This window comes from Neopelma chrysocephalum, unplaced genomic scaffold (genome assembly GCF_003984885.1).
Source record: "Neopelma chrysocephalum unplaced genomic scaffold, ASM398488v2 Primary Assembly neopelma1_22, whole genome shotgun sequence".
Lineage (NCBI taxonomy): Eukaryota > Metazoa > Chordata > Aves > Passeriformes > Pipridae > Neopelma > Neopelma chrysocephalum.
Genome location: NW_020897689.1, coordinates 23786753 through 23800297, shown reverse-complemented (window position 1 = coordinate 23800297; position 13545 = coordinate 23786753). Strand labels below are relative to the sequence as shown.

The 13545-nt window shown below is 38.9% G+C and overlaps 1 protein-coding gene across 5 annotated transcripts in view; it reads right to left on the bottom strand.

Moving 5' to 3' along the window:
• Window positions 1-13545, bottom strand: part of OSBPL1A (oxysterol binding protein like 1A) — a 77463-nt gene that overhangs the window by 20663 nt on the left and 43255 nt on the right. For 4 of the 5 annotated variants that reach the window (XM_027675058.1, XM_027675068.1, XM_027675083.1 and 1 more), the window contains 2 exons: window positions 10724-10886; window positions 3574-3730 (listed from right to left, as the gene is read on the bottom strand). In XM_027675058.1, the coding sequence (XP_027530859.1) occupies window positions 3574-3730; window positions 10724-10886 (320 nt within the window). Of the gene's footprint in view, window positions 1-3573; window positions 3731-4052; window positions 4158-10723; window positions 10887-13545 lie in introns of those variants that run through there. The other variant, XM_027675092.1, reaches the window with a different exon arrangement.

Genomic DNA, 13545 nt, shown 5'->3' with positions numbered 1-13545 from the left:
AAGTGTTTACTTGTTTTTCCTGTGTATTTTTTAATGAAGGCAGTTAGCAGAGCGGATATTGGTGTTTAAGTAAGTCCTTCTGCATGCAAAACACACACATGTACCTCTAGTTTGCTAAAGTATACACAAGGATTGCTTTCCTTACATATTAGAACTTATATTTTCACTACAGTTAACCTGTCCCTCTGTTCAATTTGTTCAATTAGTTGAAAGATGGCATGCAGTTTCAGCCACTCATCTGTATTTGTCACCTATATCAGTCAAACCTGCTACGGGAGTCAGTTCTTTCCTCCATCTAACACGTACATGTACAAACAAAGAAACAAAAGTTTTAAGCCACCAAGAAAGATCCCAGGGACAAGTAAGGACATGTGGAAAAATGACAGGCAGCCAAGACTTGAGGCCTACTAACCTTGACACATTCCCTGTGATAAAAGGAAAAGTTTGTGAATGCAAAAATTTCTTTCCAGATGTCAATTTTAAAAACAACTCAGTAAGTTAATTTTAGCTTTAAGTGACAAAAACATCTGTTGGAATTTCTGTGCAGTAGAACAGATGAGATGTATTTAAGATCATTCACTTACACAAAAACACTTGTCCAAAGCATTAGATATTGCAGATCAATTACTACAGGAATCTTGTGGGGAATGAGACATCAGGTGTGCAAAAGGCATGTTTAGCTTGCTCTTCATGGAAACCTGAACAAATAACCTCCTGGCTCCCAAAAAGTTGAACACCAATATATTTGCATTCTGAAAGGCCCCTAGTGGGAGGATCAAAGGGAAAGCTGACTACAAAACTCAGCAATAAGAGGGAAACAGCAGTGACAAGTAGATGCTAAATGTTGGCACATATTACAGAACATTTTTCTGCAACGGATTTTTTGTGGGTTTCTCTGTTTGCTTGAACTTCTTTGAGGGGTGGGTTTTTTGTTGTTATATTTTGTTGGGTTCAGGTTTGTTTTTTTTCTTAAACCTGGCTCAGACTAAAAAATTCCCTCTTAAAAAGATGTGATTTGAATGCTTCCAGATTATTTAATGTACTATTCTCTTATCTCTCAAATCCTCTCCCAAAAAGTTTACACAAGTTAAGCCTGCTCTCAAAACACTCTGTGAACAATTAGTAGGATGTAAACTCCATTAAAAAACAACAAAAAACCCCAGAATAAGACAGCAGATTATATGTGGCACTGGCTTAATCTATCTGTATGTGTACTTCCCAACACTTTCAATTCCTTAGAACCAACAGATTCATTCCTACATTTCCAAAACCAAAGCACATATTCCCCCTCCCCAATAAAAAACCAACCTCCACCTCTGTATGGAAAATTCTCAACCACTCAAATATTATTTGAGGCAGAGATTGGATGAAGATAGGAAATAGTCTTACTTATATTGATGGCTAAACATTGTTAGGTACTCTCATGTGCAATCTAAATGCAACTGCAGCTCTTCTATTCATCTGAGGAACTAAAGGAAAGTATCGAGATTTTAAGCAAAATAAATTAATCTGGTCTATTCTCTAACTGACTTGTTTCCATGTGGTTAACACAAATGGAAGTAAAAAAAAAAAGAGCTGTAAGCAAATCCAAGGGTTCCAGGATGGAATTAAGTGCTATCAAAACATTCTGAATCTCTCACTTTGCACAGCATCAAGAAGTTACAGTCTCTGCTCTGAAAATGACACAGGCGGCATCACAGACAAAGCATATATGACCACATGCACATGGTTAGAACCACTCCCCAAACAAAAAGAGGCAAAGACTGGAACCGACAGCTCTAGGTAGGTAACACAGTTCTGAAGTGACATCAAACAGATGCTGTACCAGGCCAAACATCGCTACCACCAACAGCCTCAGAAACGAGGCTAGAAACATCACACAACTCCCACCCCTTGAGAATGTTCTCTTGGAGGTAAAGTTTAAATTATCTGAGCTCTGGGGAGAAACAGTTTGCATCAATATATTTGTGGACAAATTCCAATGTGACACCAAGGTACCAGGTAAAAAAGCCTGACATTACAGCTCAACCTCTAATGTGCTCTACAGCCATTTAGTCCCATAAAATATGGCCATACATTCTATAGCCCTTTAGTCCCATAAAATATGACCATACATTCTGATATATATATGCAAAACAGATCCAAAAGAGTTTCCCCTTTTCTTTAGCAGTAAATTATTAGCCAGCCCATTTACGCACTCATTTTACTGCAACATTCTATACTCTCTAAGACATGCAACTCAGAGAAACAACTTGCACAGAGGTACTTGTTTATTACTTTTCATTACTCTTTATAAAACCAGCAGATTCAAAACGCTCCTCCAGTCACCTGCTCTCTACAGTTCTGACAGCACAGTGCAGCACTATGAAAACTTGCCAAGCAACTTCTTTTTTATGGTAAACAGAAGACCAATTCCTGTTAAGACTCCTAATAACAATGCAAGTCAACCTGTACCATCATTTTCATGTTGATTATGAATTGCTTCTTTTCTCCTCATTGTTTCCAAGGCAGTGAATGCAATTCAGATTGCATTCACCTACTGCTCCCCCTCCCCCCACTCCTGAACTTCCTGCTCTAATTAGGAAAGGCACTTGGCCAAGGCCATAAATATTACGTTGCTAACAGCACAACAGTGCAAAGCAACACGCTTAGTCAGCTGCTTTATGTTATCTTCGCAAACCACCCATTACTCCACCCAAGCTGTCATCGGACTTAGTCTTTGCCTAGTATGGCACACGCAGAGGTTGAACCTTGAAACATTACGTCTGTGATGGTTAGCACACACTTCAACAGTTACTGCAATTTAACTATTTAAGTTAAATTAAAGTAATTAAAGCCTGTCTTGCTTTTCTGTAAAATTAAACATTAATTTCCTGTTTTAAAAGAAATCTGGTATTCTCATCATTGTTCTGCATATCCAAAACACTTCCAAAGTAGCCTTTTTGAAACATGCTGAAGTCTGGCTTGATCTGCAGCACAAACGTTATATTGCCCTTTCACTGAAACTGGAGAATAGTGGTGTCTGTTACATCTCATTAACTCCAGACCTATTGTCCTCCTTTATCGGCAAGGAAACAAACAAAAATGGATCATTTGACAACACAAAATAAGCACATAAAACATGGATGAGACTTTTAGAATAAGACTCCCTTTGTTCACATTTGAGTTTCTGATGCCAGGCTAGCAATATTTTTCATTCATTCCTGATACCAACAGAAGGATCAAATGACTGGAAATTAAAGAGGCAATAGGAGGTACAGGTCATTAAAGATACACGAAGGAATTAAAATCCACATAGATTTCAATAAGATCTAATAAAAAACAAGTGCGTCCACTTTTAAATAGCATGTTATATTTTATTTTTTACTTGGTCAGAATGGATCATAAAAAAACAAGGTGCAAAGGAGCACAACAGCCTTGGAAAAACATTCTTTATAAAATCATAGCACAACCAAGTACTTGTCAATCATCCTGAACAAAGTTTTAAGTTTTCTGTTAGCTTTTCAGATTTCTGTGGTCTTTTACTCACCACCAATGCATATGATAATACTTCAAGAAGGGACAACATCCTACCTGTGTTTTTTGATTCCGTTAGACAGCGATTCCCCACTGCCACAAACCTTTTCTTCAGACACGCTTGAAGTTATTGTATCTTTTGAATCCATGTTGTCCTCTAACGAGTAGGCTGCTGTTGTTTCAAACCCACTTAAAGATTTTTCAGATTCTGAATCTGCAAAAGAGCAGGTGCATGTTAATGAATCTACTGCCAGTGCTAGACTTCAGTCACTAACAGATCTCCCCTCTGCATAAAAAACTGAAACCTAAGTAGGCTACTGTGTCCTGATGACAGCATCCATTTGGTAAGTAACTAGTACTGCCACAGATCGCTGTAGCTCAGCATCTAGATGTAAAGAAACTGCACAATAAGCAAGAACACAGTACATTAAAAATTCGCTATCAAACAGAGCCAAAATCTGACATTTTTATTTAACTGAAGCTACTAGAACTTGCTTAGAACAAGTGCCAATGCCATATAGATGCCAGTACCTTACCTAACTAACTAACAGGTACCTCGACGTTCCAGTAATGACTCCTCCTTCAGTTAGTCTAAGTTCTTAAGACACTCAGTGCTGTTTATCAACTTTCACTTCCCAGGTTACTGAAGAGGTACCAAAGAACAGGAGGAGGTATCGTCTGTAGTAGGTTACACCAACTGTCTGCAGTAGATTACACAATCCCAGCAAAGTCTAAATGATAAACTCACTAATCAAACAAAATAAACTTTGTACTGTGGAAGGCAGGTTAATAGTACAATCCATGTCACGTATAGAACTAAGCCCAACACCACCACCATCCTCTTTCTAACCAGTGTTTTGGTCAGGTAGCGCTTGTCCAGCTCTGGAGAAGAGACAATCTTGCCCCAAATCAGAAAGTAAGAATATCCTGGCAAAAGGCTGTATTTTTGTGTCATATTTCCTTTCAAACCTGACAAGATTGCCAAAGCATTATCCAATTGCAAGTTCCAGGAAGTAAGAGAACAGCTCAAGACATCAATTTCTATCCCATTTAAAAAATCCTTTAGCAGAAACCAGGTAGAACACTGAACAGTAAACAGCTTAATGCAAGCCTCGCTGCTCCTGAAAAAAAGTGGACACAAACTGTAGTAGACACCATTCCTAATATGTACTGCTTTCAGCATATGCTACTGCACTTGGCTGCAAAACCCCAGAGAAATAATTGCAAAATTAGTCATTCTCTCACACACTCATTCTAAGTCAAAACTAGTAATCAAAACCTGCTGAAGTAGCAGTCCATCCCAAAGAATATCTCAGTCACAGCTGTCTACTGCCAGGTGCTTTCTTGTTTTCTCTTTCAAAAACTATGCCAGCTTTTCCAGAACATGTAAATTATGTGTTGCTTTGCTGAAGGGAATAGTGACAAGAGGACTTTCTACTGCATCCAGATTACACAAGGGTCAAGAATAGGACAAAATCCTGATGAATGGATGAGCTGTGTCAAAATGTCTTTATTCTCGCTAGAGAGATATCTAGAAGCATAAAGGAGATCTTTCATTAAAATATCCATCCCTATCCTCATCAAGACAGTACTAAAATTTAGCCAGTTGCTAGGGAATGAAAAGAACGCCAGCTGGTGCTGAGGATATGTTAAAAAAAGTGGACTGGCACTCCAGAGAATCTTCTCACAATTTTCCCCAAATTTATCAGTCTAGTTCTGTGCCAAATTATGATATAACATATCAAAGCATTAGTTTGGTGGGTACTATATATAACAAGTAGGATAAGAAGAAGCATTTTTACTTGCGGACAAGTCTCTTACATAAAAATACAGATTTCTTCAGAGATCATAAGTCCAGGCAGTCAGGAAAACACCATTTTCCTGTATATCCAAGTATCACAGAGGAAGAGACACTCTAGCAGTGTAACACAACTTGGTCCTCAGTATCCCCACATGACAGACTACAAATCCCTTCAAGGTATGTATTCCACCTCTCTTTTGAAAGAGCTACTCAACCATGCCAACAGAATTCATGACAAGAAAAGCATGAAACAAACCCAGTAACATTAAGCAAAGTCTGCCTCATGTAAGGTCCTTTTGTCTCCCGTACCATCAGGGACTGTCTTGCTTTCAGACGAGAGTGATGACACACAAATTCCCTCAAACTGAGTTTCTGCAACAGACCTAGGACTCCAGAAGCAGAAAGGAAAGGACAGGTAAGCTTCACCAGAACTGCCAATTGCTCTCGGATATGCTTCTAAATATAACAAGGATTTTTAAACACCAAACACGATCAGTTTTCGTAATGCTGGCCTTATAATGCCGAGAGACAATTCTGATGGACTGAGCTCTGCACCTGCAAACCTCTTCAGAGGTGTAGACACTGACCAGCCAGCCTTCTCCAAGGCATGTGCCTTACTTAATACAAGAGCATGCTATACAATAAATAACAGCAGAAGACTGAAACACAACACTGTTTTAAGAAATTGGTCTCTAGAGACATCTCACCCATTTTCCTGAGAAATTGAGAAAGTATGTCTACAACAGCTCCTGCCACCAAAGATCTCAGTCTCCAATCCCTAAACCTCAGCTACCTCCTTTAACCTAATGAGCTTAACAAGCCTTGAGAGCTTGTTAAGGTGTCAGAATGAACAAGCCTAGTGCTGCATTGTGAACACAGATCAACAGGCAACTCAAACGGAGCTTTTCCTTGTGCACTTGCAGCGAACTCTTTTCTGAATTAAGATTTGCATACTCCCCCGTCACTGCAAAAAAAGATCTTTATTCACAAGTTTCTACAGAGCAGCTGTCAAACAGATGACTAGGAGAAAATGAGGGTTTTCTTTTTTCTATTGAACTTGGGGGGGGGGGGGGTTGAGGAGGGGGGAGAAGGAATAAGAGTCCCTGTCCCCAAGCCAAAATTTTTAAGTAATCTTTGAGACAAGATCAGGCTGACTAGGAAGCTCTCCAGCTCATGAAACCTGAAAGAGTAACAGTAAAACACCAGCTACATTTTGCAAGGGTGGGAGAGCAAGAGGAAACAGCCAAAGCAATGACAGAGACTTAACTCAAAGGAGTCCATCTCCTATTGCAGCAACTGGTAAGTCTTCAGATCCAGACAGAAAAGCTTGGCCAATGTATTTGATTAATAAATACACCTGAGAAAGGTTAAATGCCACTGGCACAGTTGGGTTTGAATTCTGACTGGGTGTTTCCCATCCCTCTGAGATACTTGAATTCATTCTTTTAACTATAATCAAGGCAAGAAGTCCATAGGCAGCAGTGTTCTCACAGAGGCTGTGAAGTATTTTTGGTACACGTTCAAAAAAAGCCACTTGACAAACTACGCTAAACATGGAAGGAAGGGCAATAGGTTTCCATGTTATTTGTACCCTTTTTATTCCTTCATGATCTGATAACTGGAAGAGAGCAAAAGCAACAGAAGCAGTCTACTACTTCTTGTACCATTTAAGAGTGTAGTTCATAAACACAGCACCCAGTAGTGGTACATACCAGTTGAAGCTGTACTATGACAGGTTAGCTTTAGTGTACTCTAAATATTTCTGTATCTAAATTACCGATTTTATTGTAAGACTTCATCCATGTAAACCTATCAATAACCCCCTCAACACACACAGAAGTTGTGTTTGCAGAAAAAAACCCCAACTCTCAGATAAAACCTGTTAAAGAGAAAACCCAAGGCAGATCAAAGCTCTTCCCAATCCGGGTGCACAATTCGAATATGAGCAGGGAATCTTATCTGCAAAGCAAAAGCCAAGTACCTTTACCCTTTAATTCTTGATCTGCTTAGCCATTTTTCAGCAATGTGGATGGAGACTGCATTTGTATTCCATTTCATATGCTCCTCAGGTCTGTATTCTTAATCAAAGCTAGTAACTTCTCCAGCTCTCTAGGAGATAGCATTGCTCCTTTTAAATTTTTCTACTTGTTTAGTACTTCTTCCCTTACCCGGTGCCACCCCCCTTTGCCCCACACTGCTTGAAACATAGAAGACTTTGACACATGTTAAGCATTCAATCCTGAAAGCGAGAGCTCCAGCACTGTGTGATATCAAGTTTAATTACACGTTTCCACCACTCCCATGATGAGAGGATCAGCACACCAGGAAGCACTGTGAAGTGACCTATTGCTATCAGAATTCAGATTAATAACACCCTTAACTTTGCTGTTCTTAACCATGCTTTGGTAGCAAAAGTAGCTCTCACTTCCTGTAGGTTCTTCCTTTCATGTTCGGTGTCTACTGCATTCTCATTGCAGGGATTTAGGAGTTACCACAACAGTCAGAAAGCAGTGACAATAGCATATCACTTAAAAATAAAATGAGAATAGACTTCAGAAAATAGACTTCAAGTTCAGGAACTAATCTTAGCACATTACAAATATTTTTCTCACTCCTGTTTTGGAAAAGAAAGAGGGTATTTCTGTAACTGTGGCCACAATTTCTACAGAGAGAAGTACACAACACAGACTTAACAGTGACCAATTCAATCTACGCCAACATTAGCAGGTAGCATGGCTTGGCTGGAGCAGATTTGCAAGCAGAACAGATGGTGCTGAGCACTTGACAATTGAAACAGACACATTTCTGGTAGTGGTCTCTTCATATTAGCTTTACTCTACTGCCATGGACTGAGTGTCCAACAGCAACTTGACTGTATCTTCTGATTCAGCTTAACTCAGGAGCAACTGGATTCCTCTACAATGTGAACTAAACGTGGACAAGTTGGTGCTGCCATGAACACATCCTTTTTAATATACTTCTTCCTCAAAAACCTGTTTGAAAGTCGTGTGTTGCTCTGAATTGTCCCACTACTGATACTTTCCTTGAGAGTAAACAAGAAGTGTCTTACATGCAGACAACATTCTCTTAAAAAACAAAACAAAAAGCAGCAGTGGTTTCTTCTTTCAACCTGTCAAGTCAAAACTAACAGCTCCTCAGCTCAAAGTGCAAGCCTGGTTATGCAACACTCTCACTTCTAAACTCACTCCTACAGTGGAGATTTAAAAATTCAGAGAACTGTAAGTAGAAAAAGATGGCATCCTAATAGAAGAAATACTCTAAGTAGTGGCATTTTCCCACTGACAGACATTCTAAACTTGTTATATCACCCTGATAAAATACATTCGTGTATTTGTGTATTCGTGTATACAGCCTAAAAAGGCAAATCATGAATATGGCTATTTGTCAAAAGTCAATATAATTTAACTTAATAAAACGCTATCAGTTTGCAAATCAGGTTAAGCAAAAGCTTTGAAGACAAAGTCATAGCAATTTAAACTTCGGAAACAAAAATTTTTAGCTTCTGACAATGAGGCCTACCCACTGCTCTCTATTATGAAAATATTTAGGATCATATCTCCCATCTCATTAGCCTGAGAAAGAAGACCCACTTTCCAAAACTCTGAGCCAGGGTCAAATATCTCCAGATTCTCTGCTCTCACTGCATTCTTGTCATAGAGAGACAAGAAGCCTTCTAGCTGAGACTCCACAGACATGGCAGAAAAGCAAGAAGGTTACGAAGCTTTACCAGGATCCCAGTGATTAGTAAAAAAACTCACCTCAAACCACACCAACAAAAGACTAATTGATTTTGTGCTTATGGTGAAAGTGATAACATGCATCCAGCAGTCAGGAAAATGTCACAATTCCCTTTTTCTAGCCATCTCTGCCTTTAGAGACAAAGAGGACCCTAATCTCTGCCAGGCACTAAATGCGAAACACCAAGTGAATCTAACATCAGTCTGATGAAATTGATAGACAGTCAAGAAAGTTATTCTGCCCCAGAAAATTATTTAAAATGCAATTAAGACGAATTATGTCAAGCAACCTTTCCTGAAGGAGAGAGAAATGACGTATATGATTTTTACATATATATGTGTGTATATACACACACTCAATGAGTTTCACAGTTTTACAAATCCACTCGATGAGATTTGTTCATAGCTTCCAAGGACAAAGCCACCACCTCTGACAACTATGGAGGTGGCTTTGGACATTTCCATTCAACAAAATTTAGAGACTGGGTGAGTTATGAGGTGTATAGAATAACATCTCTTTAAAGCTGAATATTCTCTCATATACACAAAGCAAGCCTGGCTGGAGAGACTACATTCCAGTAGCATCAGATAAAGAACTATTCTCTGCCTTGTTGACAATCAAAAGAGCCTGAGGTCTTTCAGCAGAATTGTTCTTTTGGTTCTGGTTGAAGAACTTGTTTCTAGTGTTCCTTAGTCTCTTCTCCTCCTTGAAGTCTGCTGTTGATTCCCTGTGTTCCTGTGCATAGACTCCACTTTGCCTGTTTTTTTCCCTCCTTAAGTTTCCCACTGCAGAACACCTATCAAGGAGTCTGGAAATACCCCTCTTCTCATCTGTCAAGCATCAGACAGTTCACTCACAGAAAAAGTAACCCTATACTTGCTTGTGAAGTTTGCCATCACAACCTCATTATCTGCTACAGTCAGATTAGCTCTTCCAAATCCTCCATAGTTACAGACAGCTCTGTGCTCTGGGATCACCCAGTTCGAGCCACTATTGAGCTGCACTATGTACAGCCTTTCCATACAAATGCATGTTGTAAGTGTCTTAGGAAGTTCAGAATCTTCCAAAATCACTGTTTGCATGCTCTGCATATGAAAATATCGAAGATACTACACTGAAGAGCAGATAGCGAAAGAAAAGACATTTCAGAAACACACACAGGATTTTGATTCATCCTTTTCTTCCACCTCTAACACTTCGAGTATACAAAACTGAAATGAAACAAGCCTTTCTTAGCCTCATTATCCCTCAAAACTAGGGATTTTATGGACAAAGGAAACAGCATACACCACCATAGACAAAGTAAGTCAGAAGGCTAAAAGATGGCTCCCAAAATAGGAGCCTTAAGTTTTGCGATTTAAAAAAAGGACATAGACACCCAAGCAATCAGACCCGTCATTACTGTCCTGTAGTTTTGCAACCTTTTTTCATGCTAAGGTGAAACAACACAATTCTACAGATGAAATATGGCAAATTTTTAGAGCCCTGCTCATAACGCACATACAGCATTTTCCTAAAATTAGGTCCACATTAAAAAGGCAGAGATTTCACTGAAAGTGAGACTGCTGTCACCCTCCTCCCCCACCCCCAACACATTCACTACACACAAGCTGGCTACGCAATCACATTCTGGACATGGTTACTTACCTGAAACAGCATCATAGAACTGCTCTTCACTGAGGATGCTGAGAGGTGGAGATCCCTTCACCAGCGACTGCTCTAGCTCATGGTGTTCAGTAGCAAGTGTCTCTAATGCTTCTGACAAGATCTTGTTTTTCTCCTGCTCATGCTCCAGTTTCAAATTCCTCACCTATAAGTAGATACATGTATGAATAAAATCTCATCTCTCCGAAGAATGTGTAGCTGGAAGCTATTCAGAAAATAGACTCTAATAAATAAATAACTAGCAAACAGCTGAAACTGAAAATATATGGATTAACCAGAATATTACAGTATTTCTGTGATGACAATAAGGTTGTTAGTCAGCATTTTTAGTAGTTGAGAAATCTGACAAATAAGATCTGACAGTATCAATCACAATTCCATAAATGAATTTGAGTTAGAGAACTATACCTTAAAACTGAGGGGAAATGTTTACAGCTCTACTTAGATGACCTGAACTATGGAGTTAGTGATCGGTTTCTACACGGACCAAGCTCCTTCTACTAGTCGGCTCCAATTTAGGCCAAGCAGCATCATCTAAATTGAATTACAGAGCAAATGTGAATGCCAGCTACAAATAACTGCAACTGAACTATGAGCTGAAAACATTTAACCCTGAGGATTACAGAAGGAGGTTCAAATAAAAACTCCTCTGATACTGATTTAAAGTCAATACAAACAGCCCTCCCTCTGCATTCCCAAAACAGTTTACAGAGGAACCAGAAGTTGACAAAAAGAGAAGCCCAGCCAACAGATGGTGGACTTTTTTTTAAACCCACACATGCAATTGGCTCCAGAGAGGATGATGTTATCCATGTTTTGCGTTCAGGACAAGTAATGGAAGAGCAACATGTCCTTCCTACTTCCCCTTTGGTTTTTTTTTTTTTGCTGGTGCATTCCTGCCTCCTCTGTCTGCCAGCAGAGGGAAGAAGGCTGTAGCTGAAGGCTCAGGAAAGACCACTTCTCCTAGCCTAGCAAGGCTTCAATGTGCTACCTCTCCTTCAGTCCCTAAACCATCGAGTCTTTTCCTTTCTCTCTTTAAGTCCATTTTTAAAAGCATCCCCAACCCCTGCCTCGTCCTCCAGTTTACTTTCACAGGTCAGTTTACAACACTAATTCCCACTAAGAACATGCAAGGACATGACAATTAATCTCTTGGAACAGTTACAGGGACAACTCACACATATACCAACATTAACTTTTTGAATCTAATTTAAGAACTGTTCGTATGTCCTATCTAGTTACAGTTTACATTAAAGCTTTACTTTGGAGGCTTCAGCCCCCTCAGTTACAACCACTACTCAAATAATGAATTCAGAGCTGGGCACAAAGGAGGCTAGAAAACAGTTATTAAAGGAGATTTGCCACTTCCAGAGAAGAGCTCCTATGCTGGCAGAAACATATCCTCTAGATAAAGATTTATAGAAGAAATTTTCACCCCCTCGGTTGTGCCAAATACTAAATCAACTGGTTTGGCTGCCAGGCTCTGAGTGTAAGGGGGGAATCCAATTAAATGATAATTAAAAGAGTATAAAATTGGGTTACTAATTGAAAGCAGAAAAACCAGTAAGTCACTTGCTGTTTAATAGTTTTACCCTGAACAAAATGAAAAAAGTCTGGACTAGTTACTGTCACTTTCATTTAAAGTTCACTCTGACAGTACCAATGAAGCCAATTACTGCAATGTTTCATACAAATCAGACATGCCAGTGCAAAAGATCTGTTATTAAGCAGTTTCTGCTTAATACATTTGGTATGTTATCAAACAGTTAAGGAACCACCCACCTAGAGAAACAGCATCAGTATTTTACTCTCCTGAGACAGGGAGGATAGAGGACTGAAAATAAAATGGTACTTTTCACTTATGAAACAGCAAAGTAAAACAGCTAGTAAAATGGTATTTGCAATAATATTGTTTTTGCAGGATTGAATTAGATGCCATTATGCTCTAATGCTTTGGTTTGATAAGTGATTTGAGTGATTTAAACATTTATCTAAAACTTACAGCAAATTGAAGGAAAATTGAAATAATTTAAATACCCAAATGGACTTTTTTTGCACCTTTAAAAAGCACAGTTGTGTGACTAAACAAGCAACAACAGATACACTTCAGACACTATGCCTCCTCCAAAAAAGTATGTTCTTGACTTTAAGGTTCCTCTGCCCTATCAGAATGTAGAGCTATTCAGAATTGCAGAAGGTATACTACAAATAAATTCCCTTTTGGAAAATAAACTGCCAGCTTTACAGTGAGGTTCACTTTTCTGTGTACTTCTAGGCTTCTTACTTGCCAAGCACTAACTAGTCACACTACTAATAAGTAACAAAACAAACAAACAAACAAAACCAAAAACACCTTGTCATCTGTCACATAAGGAACACAACCCTAGCCAGAGGCTAAAGAAAAAAGAAAACCCATTTAAGTTTGTTGCTTGTAATCTTTGGGATGTTCATTCGTAACTGAATAAAACCTGGTTTTAAAGAAACCTTAATTCAGTTTTTGGTGGTTTGAGATGAAATGTGTAATAAAAACTTTTGACAACAGTACTGAGCTTGTGGGATGGACATACACATTCAATGAGCCCAGAGGTGGCTCTACCAACCTTTACATCCTGGCACCTCTACACTAGTCATTCCTTGAAGGTCATGTTCAGGAAATACTGTCTGTAAATACACTACATTCTTAAGCACCAAAACAGTTCCACAGTGTCAATGTGAGAATGAAAAAATAAATAAAAAAAGTTTCTACTACCATTACTTAAGTGATTTCACTTGTAAAAAAGCTATGCTGCAGAAATACAGCTAAG